An 18,241-nucleotide genomic window follows, 5' to 3' on the forward strand; every position below is an offset into this window, starting at 1 on the left:
ATGGCGAAAATGCACTCGGTTTCTTTCTCAATGATCGTTCTCGTGGCCGTCTTCGGTGGCCAAGCTAAGGGAGGCGGCCCATGCGACAAAGCCGATCACGTGCAGCTCTGCCAAACCGCCGTGAAAGGCGCCACCGAGCCGGAAGCCGCCTTAAAGGCAGCCATAGAACACCTGATCGTGGAAACAGAGCGCGCCAGAGAAGAGGCCGCGAAGCTTGGCAAAATGGAGCCTCTAGACGTGTGCAAAACGAACTTCAACGACGCCATTCGCGGCCTGAAGGAAAGCCTCAATCATTTGAAGACCAAAGACAAGCATAGCCTCAAAACTAAGCTCTCCGCCGCCCTCACTTTCTACGTTACCTGCGACGATACGCTCGCCGAAGGCCGCGTCGTGCAGCTTGCTTCAGACGTTTTGACCACCGATGCCATGCTCCGTCAGTTGGCCGGCGTTTGTTTGTACTTGGCCACTTTGACATGACCTAATTTTTCCATGGCGGAGGGAGGCTTGCTCGGACCGATGCGTCGTTTTGATCCGAAATGATTCGACTTGTCGTAACGCAATTTATCTTCTCAGGCCTAATTTTGATATTTTATGCAATTTTTTGTTCGTAGAAATTATTAAATTTAAGATATTTTTTATTTGGTAAAGAAATTCGCCAATTTTTTTTAATTACTGTTTAATTAATAAATTCAATTTATGTTTTCAATTAAAAAAAACCATTAATTTTACATTCTAAAAATCATTTAAAACATAATAATAAATAAACCTATGATTATAGCATGAAGGTTATGATTTTGATTTTGATTTTTTTTTAAATTCTGCCCAATTAATATATTACTTTATTTAGTGGATTGGCTTTAAATAATATAACTATGTTTAATATTATTATTAACTTTATTGTTATTTTTTAAGACCATGTTGGAAAAAATATACCTTAAATTAGACTTCAGATTCATAATATTGTCGTATTTGATATGTAATTTTAAAAATATTTAATAAATTGTGAAAATTTTAATTTTTTATTTAGTAAATATGTTTTTTTTTTAACCTTGACTATTGCATAATAATTATGACTAATATTGTAATTTCAAACTTTAAAAATAATATTTTAAAATTAAAAAACTAGAAAAATACAAACTTATTTCTTTTGCATTTTTGTGTTTAGATTTGAATGCTAGTGGTGGATTTAGACAGGTGGGCTTGGACTGTTACAGATAGCAAATGGTATCAGAGCCCGACACCCGACATGGGAAGATGTGCCAGCGAGGAGGTTGAGCCTCAAAGGGATTAGACATGAGGCGGTGTGACAGCGAGGACACTGGGCTCCGAAGAAGGTGGATTGGGGAGGAGTAAAAGGGCGTGAAAATCTCTCGAACAAATCTTTGAGGGGGAGTCCGAAAGGGAAAACCCAAATAGGACAGGTTTAGACTGTGGTGGGCTTGGAAACTTAAATAGGACAATATCTATTAGCGGTGGTTTAGATTGAGGTGGGCTTGGAATGTTACAGATAGCAAATAGTATCAGAGCCAGAGCCAGACACCGAGTGATGTGCCAGCGAGGAGGTTGAGCTTTGAAGGGAGTGGACACAAGGCGGTGTGCTAGCGAGAACACTGGACTCTGAAGGAGGTGGATTGGGAGGGGGGGGGGGGGGGGGAGCGGGGTCCTATGAGTTTGGACTGTGGTGGGCTTGGATTGTTACAGATAGCAAATGGTATCAGAGTCAGACACCGGACAATGTGCCAGCGAGGAGGTTGAGCCTCAAAGGGAGTGGACACGAGGCGGTGTGCTAGCGAGGACACTAGGCTTCGAGGGCTCCAAAGGAGGTGGATTGGGGGGAGGGGCTCCTATGATTTTGGACTGTGGTGGGCTTGGACTGTTATAGTAGCAAATGGTATCAGAGTCAGACAGGTAATGTGCCAGCGAGGAGGTTGGAGCCTCGAAGGGGGTGGATTAAGAGGAGGAGAGGGGGGGGGGGGGTCCTACATCGATTGGAAAAGAAAATGAGTGAGAAATGAGTGCCAGCGAGGATGCTGGACTCCGAAGGGGGTGGATTGTGAGATCTCACGTCGGTTGGGTGGAGTGTGAGATCTCACGTCGATTGTGGAGGAAAACGAAGCATTCGAGGCTCGGACGGACGATAATTATTAAAAAAAATAATGATTTATTATATACTTTAAATTTTAATAATTAAGAACTATCCAATCCAACGGTTGTGGTTTAGTTCATTATGATATTAAACGATCGAGAATCCAACGGTTGAAAGCTGACATCAATCAACAAAATATCTTAATCTATGAAGTAAGCACACAGTTAGGCCATTAAAAGTGACAGCAGAAGCGTCCAAACGGGCTGGAGAAGAGGTTCCGTGAAAAATGAGCATTTTGATGATGAGGGGCCTGCACTTCCAACTTGTCTTGGCCTATCCCCAGCCCCTTGACCTTCCACTTTCATTGCAGTTTTCGGCCACTCCTTTCGCTTTCCTTCCAATTCCCCCTTTTCCATAACTATCCAATTCGCTCGGTTAGGTCAGATATTTAACTCGACTTACTTTTTATTAGGACCGTTCAAAAAATTTAGTAATCCGAACAACTCGATTCATTTAACCTGAAAACTCTATTAATTCAACATAGTTATCAGTATAGTTTTGGTTGAGTTATTTTATTGAATTTAAATAAATTAAAATTTCATGAATTTAAAAAAAAAAAAAAAAAAAAAAAATATATATATATATATATATATATATATTTATAATTTAATTCAATTATTATTTTATTTACTTTTGCTTCTCTTATGTTGTTAAGTGGGTAAATTAATTTTGTGTTTGGTAAGTTTTTGAAAATTTTAAAATATTGAATAACTTATCTTATTAGGTATTACATCGTATATTAAAAATTTTAAAGTTTGCGTCCCTCGGTAAACTAAAAAAAAGTAAAAAAAAAAAAAAATAATAATAATAAATTAAAATAATACCCATTAAACTTAAAAAAAAATCTAAAAAATTAAACTAGTTTAGATGAAGATTATTATTATTTTGTTACTTTTAAATAGGTTGATACTCTTAATGTTTTTTTTTTTATTTATTTTTATTTTATATTATTTATTATTATTATTTTTTATGGCAACCTCTATCTAGCTTTTAAAACTATGAGGTGGATGGTGATGCGTAACGGACTGAAACAGACAATATTTACTAGTGGTGAGCTTAAGTTGTTACAAATCGTATCAAAGTTAGGCACCAAGTTGTGTGCCAGTGAGGACGTGCAACGAAGGGGAGGGATTGTGAGATCCCACATTGGTTGAGTGGGGAATGAGTGTCAGCAAGGACGCTGGACCCTAAAGGGAGGTGGATTGTGAAATCCAGTTTTAAAATCGTGAAGCTGGTAACGATATGTAACGAGCTGAAACAGACAATATCTCCTAGTAGTGGGTTTGAACTATTACAATCTCTACTCGTCTTTTGAAATTTCATTAATATATTTTGAAATGTGGTACTAATGATAAGATTATTTTTGAAGTTTTTTTAAAAGTTGAAACGTATTAACGAAACTTTTGAAAACTCGTGAGTATTTTTTAAAACACTCTTGAAAATTAAATGATGTTTCTGACCGTAATGGTATTTTTTTGACGTATAAAAATATTTTATTTTCTTTTTGAAATTTTAAGAATATTATTTTTGAAACTTTTAAAATTAAAATAATTATGAGATAAAAAGATTGAAAGTTAGAAGGTAGTTTACTTGATTTAGCAATATATCTATATATATATATATATATATATATATATATATATATATATATATATATAAAGTAATTTCTATATTTATATATATTTAAAAATTGGCCATATGCTTAGGTTTTGCCAATTTTGTTCATCTACCTAAAAAAATTAACTAATCTTTTTAATATCCAATATAATATTTAAAATTAAAAGTTAATTTTTTAAGCTAAAATTAGATTTGATTAAAAAATTAATTTTCTCACTTTTTTAAGCTAAAATTAAATTTGATCATAAAGCTTTGTCTGCTACAACTTTTTCGTAGAATATTTAATTTAAAAAAAAAAAAAACTTTATGTTATTAAAAGAAAGCGAAAGTTGAATAAAATGACAAAAATATCACATTCACGACTCGTAAATAGTTTCTAAAACCAGGGGTATTTTGTTAATTTGCCATTAAATATCAACTGAAACTCTAAAAATAAATAATAAATAAATAAATATCAACTCCCCGGTAGCCAATTCACGGAGCCTCCGCCATTCTCTCCCTGTCCGGATGCATCGTAATCCCACGCCCAAACAGCACGTGAAGGATCCATTAGTGTCGCTCTTGGCTTACGTGGCCCTCTCAAATCCCTCCACGTATATACTTATGTGATAAAAGGCCGCGCAATTACGTTAGTTCTTCGACTTTCCACGATCCAGTTTTGAAGCCTGCGCGGGACTTGAACTCACTCTCAAAGCTCGTCATTTCTCGAGAATTGGATTGATCGATAACCAGCTTTTTCTTAGCAGGTTTAGTTTCTGCAATTCAATCTAATTTTGTGTATTTGATTTTATTTGATGTCATTTCTCGTTCCTCAAGCGTTATTGATTCCGGGATTTTGATTTTCTTCAACCTGTTTGTTGAAGTAGTATGAAAATCTCTCTGATGTTGCTGTGTAATTTCAACAAAAAATGCTGGATTTCTGCCTATTTTTTAAGATTGTTGCTTGTTGTTTTCTTGTTTGAGGATAGAATGTTTGTATTGAATTCAGTGGTCTGTAAACTCGCTGAATCAAATGTAATTAATTGTGTGATCACGAGCTTGAATTTCAATTCGTTTTCTTCATTTTCGAGATCTTTTTCTTTATTTATTGATGAATTGCAGACCACTGATGCAGAGAGATTGGGTGAAAAATGATGTCCTGTTTAATTTATATGACGTTTAGTATTGGGGGATTGTTTTTGCATTTTCTTTTTTTGGGTTGTTTTGTTACTTACGGAAGTTATTGATTCTACGATTTCTTCAGACGAAGTGCATCAGCGAATATGAGTAATTCCATCAATCAGAATATACTCCATCAGAGTTTGCTTCGTCATACAGTTTTAGATAACCAATATAAATTGAATCCTTCCGGCACCTATAAGAATACTTTATTTCAAGCGGCAATACCCAATCAAGTCCCAGCACAGCATTGGAAATCTCCTATGTCCACGAAGTTCTTAGGGAGCAGTCTAAACGTTCAAAAACCAAGGATGGCCACTGGAACAAGTCGCCGCAGATGTCCTGTTAATCCTCATGCGGTATTAACCACGGATCCTGCTTCCGAGGTACATTTTCAGCTTGAAGATCATTTGCAGTACGGTACTTCAAGTAAAATTTGTGATATTATCTTTCTGGATTAGGTAGTTAAAAGGATTGTCTTTGTAACGCCATGAAGTTGATTAATAATTTGTTACTTTCTTCACATTAGACCGTTCCTTTTCTTGTGCAAATTTAACTAGTTCTCTCCCTCTCCCTCTCTCTCTGAATGGATATAAGCGAGAGAAATCAAAATCCCTCTCCATATATCAATTCAAAATGTGAATTCATTAGTTAGCGAGTATTCAATAAGGACATATCAAGTCTTCAAATAGCGATGTTCTAATTGAGCTCCTGAAAGAGTGTCCAAAAAGAAAAATAAAATGGGCAGTAGCATCAAAATTGATGTGATAATGCTTATTAGGAACGGAGTCAAGCTGTTGAATCATGACGCACGGTGGCAATTTGCTCTACATTTAGCATCAGATTTGGTTCTTCGGGCATTCTATATTGCACTAGAATATGTACACATCTATCACCATTGTTCTTGATAGTGTTTTCTTTTTTTTTTTTTGTCAAAATTTGACATCCTCCTCCTTTGGTTCCTAGTCATTCTCTGAAACATCTGTTGACCAAGTTTTTATTTTCAGCTTGCTGGGAAATTCAAACTGGATGAGAATATTGAACTGCAGGTATTTTGAAAGTTCCCCTTTTAGACATTTAATACAATACATGATTGCATGTCTGGCTCTTTTAGGTCGAGTATTTCCAATTTCGTATTTGAATCTTACAAAGTAGAAGTTTGCACTAAATTAATCTTTACTAAATCGAACAGGTTGATGTGAGTGTCCCTACAGGATCCACTAGACGTGTAAATATTCTGGTCACAAACATTAGTGGCTCCCTTCTGCTTCATTGGGGTGCAATAGGTGATATAAAAGAGTAAGCTGAGTAGTGGACATAGTGATCATTTTTTCGTTATCGTTCTCCATCCTCACGTATTAGTCTGCAGCACATTTTTGTTTTGTATGCTTTTGATTCTTATTAGTGTAACTTCAATGTTTCCAGCAAATGGGTGCTTCCATCCCGTTGCCCAGAGGGGACTCAAGCATATAAGAACAGAGCTCTTAGAACGCCTTTTCAGAAAGTAAGTTTTGAAACAGTAGTTCAACCTGCAAATTTTGAAAGAGTTTCAACAGTTCCTACGACATATTCTTTCAGATAATTGAATGCCCATTATTCTTTTCCTCTCACTTTTCTTTTGGTAGTCTGGTCCCAATTCTACCCTAACAATTGAGGTTGACGACCCTGCAATAGAAGCGATAGAGTTTCTTTTACTCGATGAAGCTCGTAATAAGTGGTATGCCTTCTTACCGATTTTTTTTTAAAAGAAAATTAAAGCAAGATAATACAATAATTCACAGGTCTTGTCCTTTTGCATCTAAAATTTTTGATTCACAGGTATAAGAACAATGACAAAAACTTTCATGTTGCGTTACGGGTGAAAGAGAAGTCTATTTCTGATGTTTCAGTTCCTGAAGAACTTGTACAAATTCAAGCATATTTGAGATGGGAAAGAAGGGGCAAACAGATGTATACTCCACAACAGGAGCAGGCAAGGATGAATTCTCTTCACCTTTTCAATTTACTCCTGTTTCTTTAAATGGATTGCATCAAGACTTTCAACATTCCTTTTTATAGTTTACTTTCTTTTTCTTCTTTTAAATTTCATATGTTTGATTTAACTTGTCTTTATTACAAATCACAAGAGTTCAACATTAAAGTGGAAAAGATTGCAGGGAAGTTTAAATTTATTTATCGGACAAATAGAACTACATTGATGTTTCTTATTATTTTCTAGGGTATTATCTTTCCAAAACTAGGTAAATCATTCATAAATGCCACAGAAATCTTCTGATTTGAGATTTCTTTCTGCTAACTTTAGAAAAGAGGTTGCTGATCATCCACTTTGATTAAAATTTCATTTTACTGTAGGAGGAGTATGAAGCAGCTCGTGCGGAGTTATTGCAAGAATTAGCCAGGGGTGCTACCATACAAGATCTCAGAGCTAGACTGACCAAAAAAAATGATGGCAGTGAAACAGTGGAGATATCCACTCCCAAAGAAAAGACAATTCCTGATGAACTTGTTCAAGTTCAAGCTTTTATACGTTGGGAGAAAGCAGGGAAACCCAACTACTCTGCTGAGGAGCAACATGTAATTTCAAATACTCTTTCAGCCATCGATGCATATAGATGTTTGTGTGTGGGATTGTTTGTTTTCCCACTCCCACTAAATACTAAGTACCTTTTATGCATCGACTGATATGCTATTTCATTACTTACTTTACTCGTTGGTGGTCATTCTTTCTAGAGGGAATTTGAAAAAGCAAGGGAAGATTTGCTGTCAGAGCTAACTAAAGGTGCAACTATTGATGAGATTCGGAAGAAACTTTCCAAAGGAGAGATCAAAACTGAAGTAGCAAAGCAGTTTCAGAATAAAAAGTACTTTACAGTAGATAAAATTCATCGCAAGAAGAGGGATTTGGTGCAACTTGTAAGTAGATATGCTCCTCAACCTATAGAAGAAACATACATAGATAAGCCAAAAGCCTTGACGGAAGTTGAGCAATTTGCGAAGTTAAAGGAGGAGCAGGATGGTGGAGATGTTATAAACAAAATCATCTACAAGCTTGGTGACAAGGATCTTCTGGTGGGAAAATGATGTTATTATTCTAGTCCCTCTCTTGTGAGGCCACTCTATTTTTTTTTCTAATCCATTCAACTTTGTTAGGTACTTGTAACAAAAAATGCTAGCAAGACGAAGGTTTATCTGACTACAGATTTACAGGAGCCAGTTACTCTTCACTGGGGTTTGTCTAGAACAAATGCTGGCGAGTGGCTGGTAATATTCTAAGCATTCTGTTTCTTAAGTGAAGGTGTACACACTCGAATGTATTTTTCCTACAGAGAAAATTTATGTAATTTGTTGGCCTTTTCAGACACCACCTCCTGATGTACTTCCATTGGGTTCAGTTCCATTGAGCCAGGCAGCTGAAACACAATTTATATTCAACGCTGATGATTCCAGTCTAAAGGTAAGATAAGAGTGGTTTCCCTTTTTAGTTTATCTCTTGAAATTCTGAGTTTTGACTTTTGTTGTTAAAACTTAAAATGCATGCTTAGTGGCTTGATCTTGCAACAACTCATGTTATAGGTCCAATATCTAGAAATCTTGATTGAAGAGGATGGTTTTGTGGGAATGCCATTTGTTCTTCAGTCCTCTGGAAATTGGATCAAGAACAAAGGTTCGTCAGATTTTTATGTTGCCTTTGCTGTCCAACCAAAGAAAGTGCGAAAGGTGACATGTCTTTGATATTGTAATATAGTTTATGTCTGATTCCTATGCAATACTTTTTTCCTTCTTTACTTTTCTCTATTTGTCACATTGGTGACTGAGAGGGGCTCCTTATAAAAGGTTACTGAGGGTGGCAAAGGTACTGCAAAGTCATTGTTGGATAATATAGCGGAACTGGAGAGTGAGGCAGAAAAATCCTTCATGCATCGGTTAGTAATCTCGAATGACTTTTGTTAGACTGAGCTTTCTTTACCTTATTTATGAAATATCATGTTGTACATTTTTGTGGTGTTCTTTTAAAATGATAAAATGGAGCCTGCAGTTATGTTTTACTTGAGCATAATATTCATTTCATGAAAGTAATTACAGGTTCCAGTGGTTAGTTTTGTGATGATATTTTCCTGGTATCCTATGCTTGCAATCCAAATTGGGAAAGAAGAAATCAGTTTGGTCCTGTGTATTATGAATTCAGAGCTAGTCGACTTTCTTCTTCTTCTTCTTCTTCTTTATGAAAGAAGAAATGGAGAACTATAATGAATCTCGTGTATAAGTTTTTTTTTTGTATTTCAAGCATGCAAGTAAGGTACCCTGAGTTATCTAGTAATGACGAATCTAACATATATTCTTTAATAGTTGGTTTCTGTTTGCCATTTCTTTTCATTGTCTCGTACAAGATTAGTCTAGTGATTAACTAGTTCCTTTCTTCTGGCTGGATCACGTAATTTTCACAAAAAGCAGGATTCTCAGATTGCATATTTCTTAAAGCTTAAAACAATGCACTTATTGTCACTCCCTCAATATTTTAGAAACAAACAGGAAACACATTATATGACTGTTAGAGCTTTTGCACGTTTTTTTTTTTTTTTTTCCAGTTGCTGCCTATCAATGGTGACATCTATGTCTTATTTCACAACCCTTTACTGGATGGTCCATAAATTTCTCCTTTTTTTTTTTTCCTTTATCAATTCTCTTCATATCATAGAACTTCGTAAGATTTAAGCTATTTTTGAGGGAGAGTGAAGGAGGAGCAATAATTGGCCTATGTTCACTTTATCCTTGTTAACAAACATTTTTTTTTTGCATAGTCAGCTTCTATAAGATGAAGAATGGGGTAAAGTTTTCGGTGGTTCCCCCTCCCTCTTCTATATTGCTCATGAAATACTATATTTTAAAATTTTCTTGCAGCGTGGTCTAACTTATTCTTTTGCTCAGATTTAACATTGCAGCTGACTTGATGGGTCAAGCTAAAGATGCTGGTGAATTGGGCCTTGCAGGGATCTTGGTGTGGATGAGGTTTATGGCAACAAGGCAGCTTATATGGAATAAAAATTATAATGTGAAACCACGGTAAATCATTAACGTGTTTTTTTTTGGCTTTGGGATATTTTACCTCATGAATGATTCATTTAATCAGACTCAACGATCCAGTATTGCATGCAATCCACATTTCACTTTTTTTCTCAAGCCAAACAAGGTTTTCTCTGTGTGGGTCGGGTCTTGCAGCCCTTCAAATCACTTTTCTCCCTCTTGTTGCAGTGAAATCAGTAAAGCACAAGACAGACTCACAGATTTGTTAGAGAGTATTTATGCAAGCCATCCACAATATAGGGAGCTTTTACGGATGATTATGTCTACTGTTGGGCGAGGTGGTGAAGGAGATGTTGGGCAGAGAATTCGGGATGAAATTTTAGTCATTCAGGTGATAGAATTAGATTAGCATTTCTATCCTTGTTTTATTCTTTTGATTTCCTTTATGGTTCAATGACTGTTTGTAAATTTTGACCATGTACTGGTTGGTATTAGAGAAACAATGATTGCAAAGGAGGAATGATGGAAGAATGGCATCAGAAATTGCATAATAATACTAGCCCTGATGATGTAGTTATCTGTCAGGTATTTGGAGTTCTGAGTAGTCCTGGCCTCCTCTAGTGTTGCATGTCATTCAAGACCTACCTCACAAGTTTTTATTGCAGGCATTAATCGATTACATTAATAGTAACTTTGATATTGGCGTTTACTGGAAAACTTTGAATGAGAATGGAATCACAAAAGAACGACTTCTAAGCTATGATCGTGCAATCCATTCTGAGCCACATTTTAGGGCAGATCAGAAGGATGGTCTTTTGCGTGATCTAGGAAACTACATGAGAACGCTGAAGGTTCATTTTCTAACTTTCTTGACCCTAAGCTGTGCATTTTGTTCAATGGTAACATGAAAACTTCATGCTTATAAAAATTGATATGATATTTTCTGTCCTCGTATTCGCTCTAGTAATGTAAAAGTTCACTTCTCTTTTTCTTTTTTACTCAAAATTAACTGATAATGTTGTGATTATGATATGTCTGATTCTAATTAAATTTGGTTAACATGCAGGCAGTTCATTCAGGTGCAGATCTAGAATCTGCAGTTCAAAACTGCTTGGGCTATAGATCTGAGGTAGAATTGGCTAATTGTTTTTTTTTATCTTTTAATGTATAATGGCCTGTATTTCCAATTATTATAAAGAACTTGTATACTTTCAGGGTCAAGGATTCATGGTTGGGGTGCAGATAAATCCTATTTCTGGTTTACCATCTGGATTTACGGTTATACTTTCAACTTCTATTTCATTTACACTCGTTGGCTGAATTATGAGTTGTTGATGTTATCTACTTTGTCTTAATTGTTACTTATTATATCACATGACTGGCCATTGAATATTTGATTTGCAATGTCTTTGAATCAGGATTTGCTGCAATTTGTTTTAGAAAATATTGAAATCAAGAATGTTGAACCACTTCTTGAGGTATCATGAATTTCTTTTTTAATCACATTTTCTCTTCACTACTATTTTTATAAATTTTACGAAATGTGGTTTGACTGGTTGTTTAAGTGCAGGGCTTGCTTGAAGCTCGTCAAGAGCTACATCCTTTGCTTCTCAAACCTCGTGACCGTCTAAGGGATCTCTTATTTTTGGATATTGCCCTTGATTCTGCTGTTAGGACTGCTGTTGAGAGGGGTTACGAGGAGCTAAATACTGCAGGACCGGAGGTATTTTTTCTGTTTGAGCTAGCACCTGAACCTAGACAGTAAAAGTCTACATTTTTCCTGCACTTTATCGTACTTTCTTGCTGTTCAAATATATTGTTGATAATCTAATCTCGTCATTTTTCAGAAAATTATGTACTTCATCACTCTCGTTCTGGAGAATCTTGCCCTATCATCAGATGATAATGAGGATCTCATCTACTGCTTGAAGGTAACAGTAATAAAAATGGAGAACTAAAACCCTGAAGTTGAATTTAGGGCCCGCTTGCTTGTTGAATTATGGTCTAAAGTTCTTGTAGTTCAGCCTTTTGATTTAAGGTCAAATCCCTGAGAATGAGAACATCAGTTTGCATGCAAAAGATATTGAAAACCTGTTGTAATATTTGTTTGTTTTTGTTTTTTTTTTTCAAAGGGATGGGATCTTGCATTGAACCTCACAAGAAGTAAGAAGGAACATTGGGCATTATATGCAAAGTCTGTTCTTGATAGAACCCGCCTTGCACTTGCAAACAAGGCAGAAGCATACCATCGCATCCTGCAGCCATCTGCTGAGTACTTGGGATCACTGCTTGGAGTTGAGGAATGGGCTGTATGTCCTTACTTTGTCACAATTACAATGTGCCGTTTTAAATTGCCAGGATTTTGGAATTCTTCCTCATGGTTTGATTTTGCAGGTTGACATATTTACCGAAGAAATCATCCGTTCTGGATCAGCTTCCTCTTTATCCGCACTTCTAAATAGACTTGATCCTGTTTTGCGGACAACTGCTAACCTGGGGAGGTTTGAGTTTTCCACTATTTCCTATTTGAACTTTCTAGAGAAAAAGGGTTAATGTAGTTGACCAAAAGTTGTTAAATACGGTAAATGAAGTGGAAATTAGATCAAATATTATACTGCAGCATGTAGTAGTGCCACTTGCATCTTATGACAACCTTCTAATATAATCTTGGCTGGCCCATGTAACAGCTGGCAGATTATTAGCCCGGTTGAAGCTGTTGGTTATGTAGTTGTTGTGGATGAGTTGCTTACCGTTCAGAATAAATCATATGAGAAGCCAACAATTCTAGTCGCTAACCGAGTAAAAGGTGAGGAAGAAATTCCAGATGGTACCGTTGCTGTGTTGACGCCTGACATGCCAGATGTTCTATCTCATGTTTCTGTTCGAGCAAGAAACGGGAAGGTAGTTGTTTGTTACATGAAAAGTACATTGCAATATTTCTTTTATCATATAATGTTAATTTTGCTCATCTCTGGTAGGTTTGCTTTGCAACATGCTTTGATTCAAGTATTCTTTCCGACCTTCAAGTTAAAGAAGGGAAGTTATTGCGTATAAAGCCGACATCTGCTGATATTGTATATAGGTACAAACTAATGCATTTTCTTACTTAAGCTTAAAGACATCTGTGACTTAGCTGGCCCTAAACAAATTTATACCTTCCCATCTTAAAGCAGTTGAGAATTTTGAGATTTTATCATTTAATTACTATATTCAATTACTTCTTCATTTTCCCTTCCCAGTCAAAAAGTCAGTTCAAATTAAAGTGTTGTGAGATAAGCATGAAAATGAATCATAACCTTCTCTTTTCACTTAACTTAAGCGAGGTAAATGAGAATGAGGTACCAGATGCAAGTTCCATCCACGAAAATGATGGTGTTCCGTCAACTGTAACTCTCGTCAGAAAGCACTTTGTTGGCAAATATGCCATTGTATCTGAAGAGTTCACGAGTGAAATGGTTAGGCTCATATATTCCCCCCCTCTATTTATATTGCTTGGATAAGAACTCCTATGTTACATTGTCAATCTAGTTTATTATTTTTTGCTTCGTTTTTTTTAGGTGGGAGCAAAATCACGTAATATTTCTTACCTGAAAGGAAAAGTGCCATCGTGGGTTGGGATCCCCACCTCAGTTGCCCTTCCATTTGGAGTTTTTGAAGAAGTTTTGTCTGAAGGATCAAATAAGGTTTTTCTTCTAGTTTCCGAACGAAACTTACATATCATGATTTTGACATGAAGCTCTATCTGATGCAGTGTGCAAGATCTTTCAATTGACCGTCATGAAAATTACATATGAATAGTTTATGGGATCTCGAAAACTTAATATTCTTGAATAATACTTTTACCTTCATTCATCCTGAGTTGTCAATCACATGTTCAATTTGGCTTGTACTGTTTCAGTGCTGCTGTGAAGCTCTATAGTTCATATAAAAGAGATAACTACTTAAGCTGAAATATTTCTTTTCTATTTCTTATAACGTAAAAGGCGGTGGCTGAAAAGATTCATGATTTGAAGATTAAGTTAGGAGAAGGGGAGTTCAGTGCTCTAAAGGAGATTCGCGAGACAGTCCTACAGTTGGCAGCACCCCCTCAATTGGTATAATTTCCCTACTACTGGCGTAACATTATATTATGCATACATGTATATGTAGCACAATGTATCCACATTCTATTTTATATCATAGAACAAGCATAGTGTTTATCTCATCTCTGCTTCAATCTGTTTTCCTACTCCAGAAATAGACAAATGTGTGATTTTGAACTTATAATACAGTCGTGACTTTCTCAATTCATTTAGATTTTTAGAAATTTCATGGAATTTTGTATTCGTTGGCATCAGCAATCTGCAAGGACGGCCAACCAGGTAGTGCAGCCCATTTCAAAGATAATAATTCATATGTAAATACAATTTTCAGGTGCTAGAGTTAAAATCTAAGATGAAAAGTTCGGGAATGCCCTGGCCTGGTGATGAAGGTGAGGAGCGATGGGCGCAAGCATGGATGGCTATAAAGAAGGTGAGCACTCCATTCTGTGCCAAATATGATGCTGGTCTCTGCAAATAACTGGTCATGGATTCGAAGCCTCGTGTAAAATTTAAACTCATAATAAGAATATTCAGAACGGGTTGTTGTTGTTGCTGTTTTTCTATTCCCTGCACATATTTTGTTCAAACATACTTCACTCTACTACATGTAAAATCCACCTTTCACAGTTTAACCTTATTTATGTATTGTTTAGCAATTAGATAACCTGTTTACTGTTGCTTATCTGTAATGTGCAGGTCTGGGCTTCAAAGTGGAATGAGAGAGCTTACTTCAGCACGAGAAAAGTGAAATTAGATCACGAATATCTCTGCATGGCTGTCCTTGTTCAGGAAATCATTAATGCTGACTATGCATTTGTTATCCATACAACCAATCCATCATCTGGAGACTCGTCTGAAATATACGCAGAGGTATTATTTTTCTTTAATTTATTCGTTCGCTTACCACGTGTCTATCTAATTGATTAAGAGATTAATTTTTGTCTCCTTGTTGCAATAGGTTGTGAAGGGACTTGGAGAAACTCTAGTAGGAGCATATCCAGGACGTGCTTTGAGCTTTATATGCAAGAAAAATGACTTAAATACTCCCAAGGTAAGATTTGTTATTTCATCCCTGCTATCAACTCACTTAATGTGAGAAATGAAACTACATCAAAACCAATTTTGGATTTGACTGTTTCAGGTGCTGGGTTACCCAAGCAAGCCCATTGGCCTGTTCATTAGACGATCCATTATTTTTCGATCGGATTCCAATGGCGAAGACCTGGAAGGATATGCTGGGGCCGGTCTCTACGACAGGTATTCTCAAATATAATCCCATTCCTCTCCTCCAATGATGCAAACCTGCTGATCTTAAATCTTTTCCTACAATATTCTTGTCCTACTGATTCTGAAGTGTTAGGTTCTATGACTGTTAATAGTCTCTGAATAAGTTTCTTTTACTTTCATTCCATTATGTAATTCCACGTTCAGTTATTGATTGATTGAGAGATTTTTTTGACATAGCGTACCGATGGACGAAGAAGAGAAGGTTGTGCTAGATTACACGACGGATTCGCTCATTATGGACGACAACTTTAGACAGTCGATTCTGTCTAGCATTGCTCGTGCAGGAAATGCAATTGAGGAGCTTTACGGATCTCCTCAAGACATTGAAGGTGTGATTAGAGATGGGAAAGTATATGTCGTCCAAACAAGACCCCAGATGTAATCTTCTATCTCTCTCTATTTATATGACTTTTCCTGTGAGGAAAATGTCTGGCTGAAATAAGAAGTCATGTTCTGAAACAAAGGCAGTAAGAAAAGTCATAGTTATTGGTCAATTTTGACAGAAATAAAGAGTAAAATTGATATCTTATTACAATGTAATTGAATGAATTTTGCTAGTTTTCGTCACACCGGTGTTAAGATTCAGCTTCTCAGGTGTTATGATTCGGTTTTCGTCCCACAAAATTTTTAAATCTTTCTTATAATCAGAGTATAATTCACAGGACCCAGAGATCTACCATTTGCAGCAACTATAAGGGTTCTGAAATTCATGATGAGGGCTTTGATGCATTATCCTGGGGATTTTTCAAGAACAATAAGCCAGTAGCCCCAAACAAACATCAATTTATTCGATATTTTCGAACTGTTGCATTCTTCGTCTTCTTCTTCGTGACTATTGGCATAATAATAATTTTACCATTACTGTTGCTCAAGTAGGATCAAAGATGAGGATATGGAGGCCCCACACCAGGAGGTGTGCCAGCGAGGACAGAGGGTAGATAAAGGGTGTGAAAACCCAGCGAGGACATTGGGCCCCAAGGGAGTGGATTGTGAGATCCGACCATGATTGGGGGAGGGGAATGAAGTATTCCTTATAAGGGTATGAAAGCCTCTCTGTCACTTTTAAAACTTTGAGGAAAAATTTGGAAGGAAAACCTAAAGAGGATAATATATGTGAGTGGTGGACTTTGGCTAATGGTGAGGTTGAGACGATACGTAACAGGCTAAAGCGGACTATATCTACTACCACGAAGCCAACCTTGCTAAAAGTAAGTGATGAAGTGAAGATCAAAAGAAACTTAAGGAATTAGACAAAGATTAATTGGCTTATTCTGCTTCATATGGTGCATTGTTCAACTGATACTTGACCAAAACTTTCTCAAAGGATGCTTTGGATTCGGAAAGGAATCCATTATTCAATTGATATTACCACAAACAACAGAAATACCTCAAGAACAGTGTTACATACATTACATTATGGCTTCTTATTTAGTTTTGTTGTACATTTTATTGTGCCATATACATTCACACAGCCTGGAACAGTCCTCAAGCCGACTCTGGTAACTCGTTACCGGCGTTGACAGCCCTCTGATGTAACAGCCGAAACGTCGAGCCAGACTTCGTTCAAACGACCCGACAGGTGACGTGACGAATTATACTGAGCAACGGTGTATTCTGAAATGGCTGAACTCTTAGGTAGGTACTTGTTCAAGCTGCTCTTTAGAGCTTCAACTTCTTTATTGATGTTATCATCTTTGGCAAACCCAGAAAACCTCCTAACTGCTAAGCAATTGCTTCTCCACTTCTCAAACTGAACATTGAGTTCAGAATTGGGCAGCGGCGGGTTTTCGGTATACATAGAAGGAAGATAATACCTAACCAAGCGCTCGGGGCCACGCGTCGATGCCATAATGGTTGTCGTGACAGGAGAAGTGATAAGAAAGTGAGAAGAGTTGCTATTAGCACCATGAATGTATTGATACAATCTGATGCCAACCAATACAAGAGATTATTAGTTCAAATCAGAAGGAAAATCCCACCACATTTTCTTGGTGGAATTTTCTTGGTGGAATTTTCTTGGCAACCAAACAGAAAATAGCAACTTATACCTGTGGAAGCCTTGCTGGGTGGACTTCTCAAAGGAGGCTGTTCCTTGGACAAGAGCTGATATCCATGAGACCTGTTTATACTGTCTAATCTCAAATTCTGCCTCCACATGAATCACATTATAATGTGGAGATTCAATCACTCTGCCCGAGCTACAACAACAAAAGAAGCATATTGTTAGAGCAAAGTTCATCAATATCTTACCGTTCATCCTCGAGTTTTCTTCGATTGTGCTACAAACTGACTTCTGATTCGAGCCCGATTTGTAATTATACGTTTAATGGCTTTGAATTTATACCCTCGATCTTTTGATCGATGATATACTTGAGTACAATATATCGTGATAGATTTAGTTCATATTTGTAACGAATCGATCTCCGTCCTAAATTGGTATAAAAATTGGAGAGGTGTACCTAAAGGTGCACTAAGAAAGAGAATCCTATTATAAGAAACCATAAAAAGTTGGAAAAGTTTGGCAGCCACAAGAGGTTGTCACCCAATTCAAAAAAACCTTGGGCAGCCACTTGTTCTGTTGCAAATGATATTAACATATTGGTGAAGATTCTTTGAACACTAATGGTTTTCCATCTCATCATCCTCTATTCTACCTACTCACATGTAACCTTGTCAATTTCTTTCTACCGGGTAGTTATATGCAGTAAGCCGTTGTTGTTGCCTTTTGCTTACATTCTCATGTAGCACAAATTTCAATTTTTCAAATCTTGCTTTCAAAACTCTATTTCAAAATCTCTCTGCCTCCGTTTTCTAAAACATTCTTCTTGAACCGGGACTAGAGGCTCGAGTATATGTCACTTGGCCGTAAGCAACGCAAGAACGAATAGACTTAACTCCCTTGTTGCTGGAAAGTGAGTGCCGCACAAAC

At 36.6% G+C, this 18,241-nt stretch overlaps 3 protein-coding genes across 3 annotated transcripts; 2 read left to right on the forward strand and 1 right to left on the reverse strand.

Moving 5' to 3' along the window:
• On the forward strand, nucleotides 1-477 carry LOC111802045 (uncharacterized). The gene has a single exon (XM_023686302.2). It carries the CDS (start codon nucleotides 1-3, stop codon nucleotides 475-477), a length of 477 nt encoding a protein of 158 aa, XP_023542070.1.
• Nucleotides 478-4,221: 3,744 nt separating this feature from the next.
• Nucleotides 4,222-15,841, forward strand: SEX1 (Pyruvate phosphate dikinase, PEP/pyruvate binding domain-containing protein). The gene is made up of 34 exons (XM_023687146.2): nucleotides 4,222-4,509; nucleotides 5,007-5,307; nucleotides 5,929-5,970; nucleotides 6,114-6,220; nucleotides 6,347-6,425; nucleotides 6,547-6,638; nucleotides 6,740-6,893; nucleotides 7,274-7,495; nucleotides 7,652-7,990; nucleotides 8,072-8,182; nucleotides 8,280-8,375; nucleotides 8,495-8,638; nucleotides 8,756-8,844; nucleotides 9,848-9,982; nucleotides 10,172-10,334; nucleotides 10,439-10,528; nucleotides 10,609-10,794; nucleotides 11,010-11,072; nucleotides 11,159-11,221; nucleotides 11,362-11,421; nucleotides 11,514-11,666; nucleotides 11,791-11,874; nucleotides 12,076-12,252; nucleotides 12,338-12,444; nucleotides 12,631-12,844; nucleotides 12,922-13,025; nucleotides 13,263-13,398; nucleotides 13,501-13,626; nucleotides 13,927-14,037; nucleotides 14,357-14,455; nucleotides 14,722-14,895; nucleotides 14,984-15,076; nucleotides 15,167-15,282; nucleotides 15,490-15,841. Exons 2-34 carry the CDS (start codon nucleotides 5,026-5,028, stop codon nucleotides 15,692-15,694), a joined length of 4,416 nt encoding a protein of 1,471 aa, XP_023542914.1. The 5' UTR covers nucleotides 4,222-4,509; nucleotides 5,007-5,025; the 3' UTR covers nucleotides 15,695-15,841.
• Nucleotides 15,842-16,626: 785 nt separating this feature from the next.
• Nucleotides 16,627-17,876, reverse strand: LOC111802689 (uncharacterized). The gene is made up of 2 exons (XM_023687148.2): nucleotides 17,361-17,876; nucleotides 16,627-17,237 (listed from the first exon to the last, which is right to left on the reverse strand). The coding sequence occupies exons 1-2, from the start codon at nucleotides 17,567-17,569 to the stop codon at nucleotides 16,820-16,822; spliced, it is 627 nt and encodes a 208-aa protein (XP_023542916.1). The 5' UTR covers nucleotides 17,570-17,876; the 3' UTR covers nucleotides 16,627-16,819.
• Nucleotides 17,877-18,241: the final 365 nt, after the last annotated feature.

This window comes from Cucurbita pepo, chromosome 9 (assembly GCF_057944985.1).
Source record: "Cucurbita pepo subsp. pepo isolate OVF chromosome 9, ASM5794498v1, whole genome shotgun sequence".
Classification (NCBI taxonomy): Eukaryota; Viridiplantae; Streptophyta; class Magnoliopsida; order Cucurbitales; family Cucurbitaceae; genus Cucurbita; species Cucurbita pepo.

What these genes read in the sequence shown, in the direction of transcription:
- LOC111802045 (XM_023686302.2), top strand. Translation starts at nt 1, where the DNA reads ATGGCGAAAATGCACTCGGTTTCTTTCTCAATGATCGTTCTCGTGGCC.
- LOC111802689 (XM_023687148.2), bottom strand. Translation starts at nt 17,569, where the DNA reads ATGAACGGTAAGATATTGATGAACTTTGCTCTAACAATATGCTTCTTT. An exon ending in ACCCAGCAAGGCTTCCACAG is followed by an intron (nt 17,238 to 17,360) that starts GTATAAGTTGCT and finishes GGTTGGCATCAG; the next exon opens with ATTGTATCAATACATTCATG.
- SEX1 (XM_023687146.2), top strand. Translation starts at nt 5,026, where the DNA reads ATGAGTAATTCCATCAATCAGAATATACTCCATCAGAGTTTGCTTCGT. An exon ending in ATGTTGAACCACTTCTTGAG is followed by an intron (nt 11,422 to 11,513) that starts GTATCATGAATT and finishes GTTTAAGTGCAG; the next exon opens with GGCTTGCTTGAAGCTCGTCA. An exon ending in TTGGAGTTGAGGAATGGGCT is followed by an intron (nt 12,253 to 12,337) that starts GTATGTCCTTAC and finishes TTGATTTTGCAG; the next exon opens with GTTGACATATTTACCGAAGA.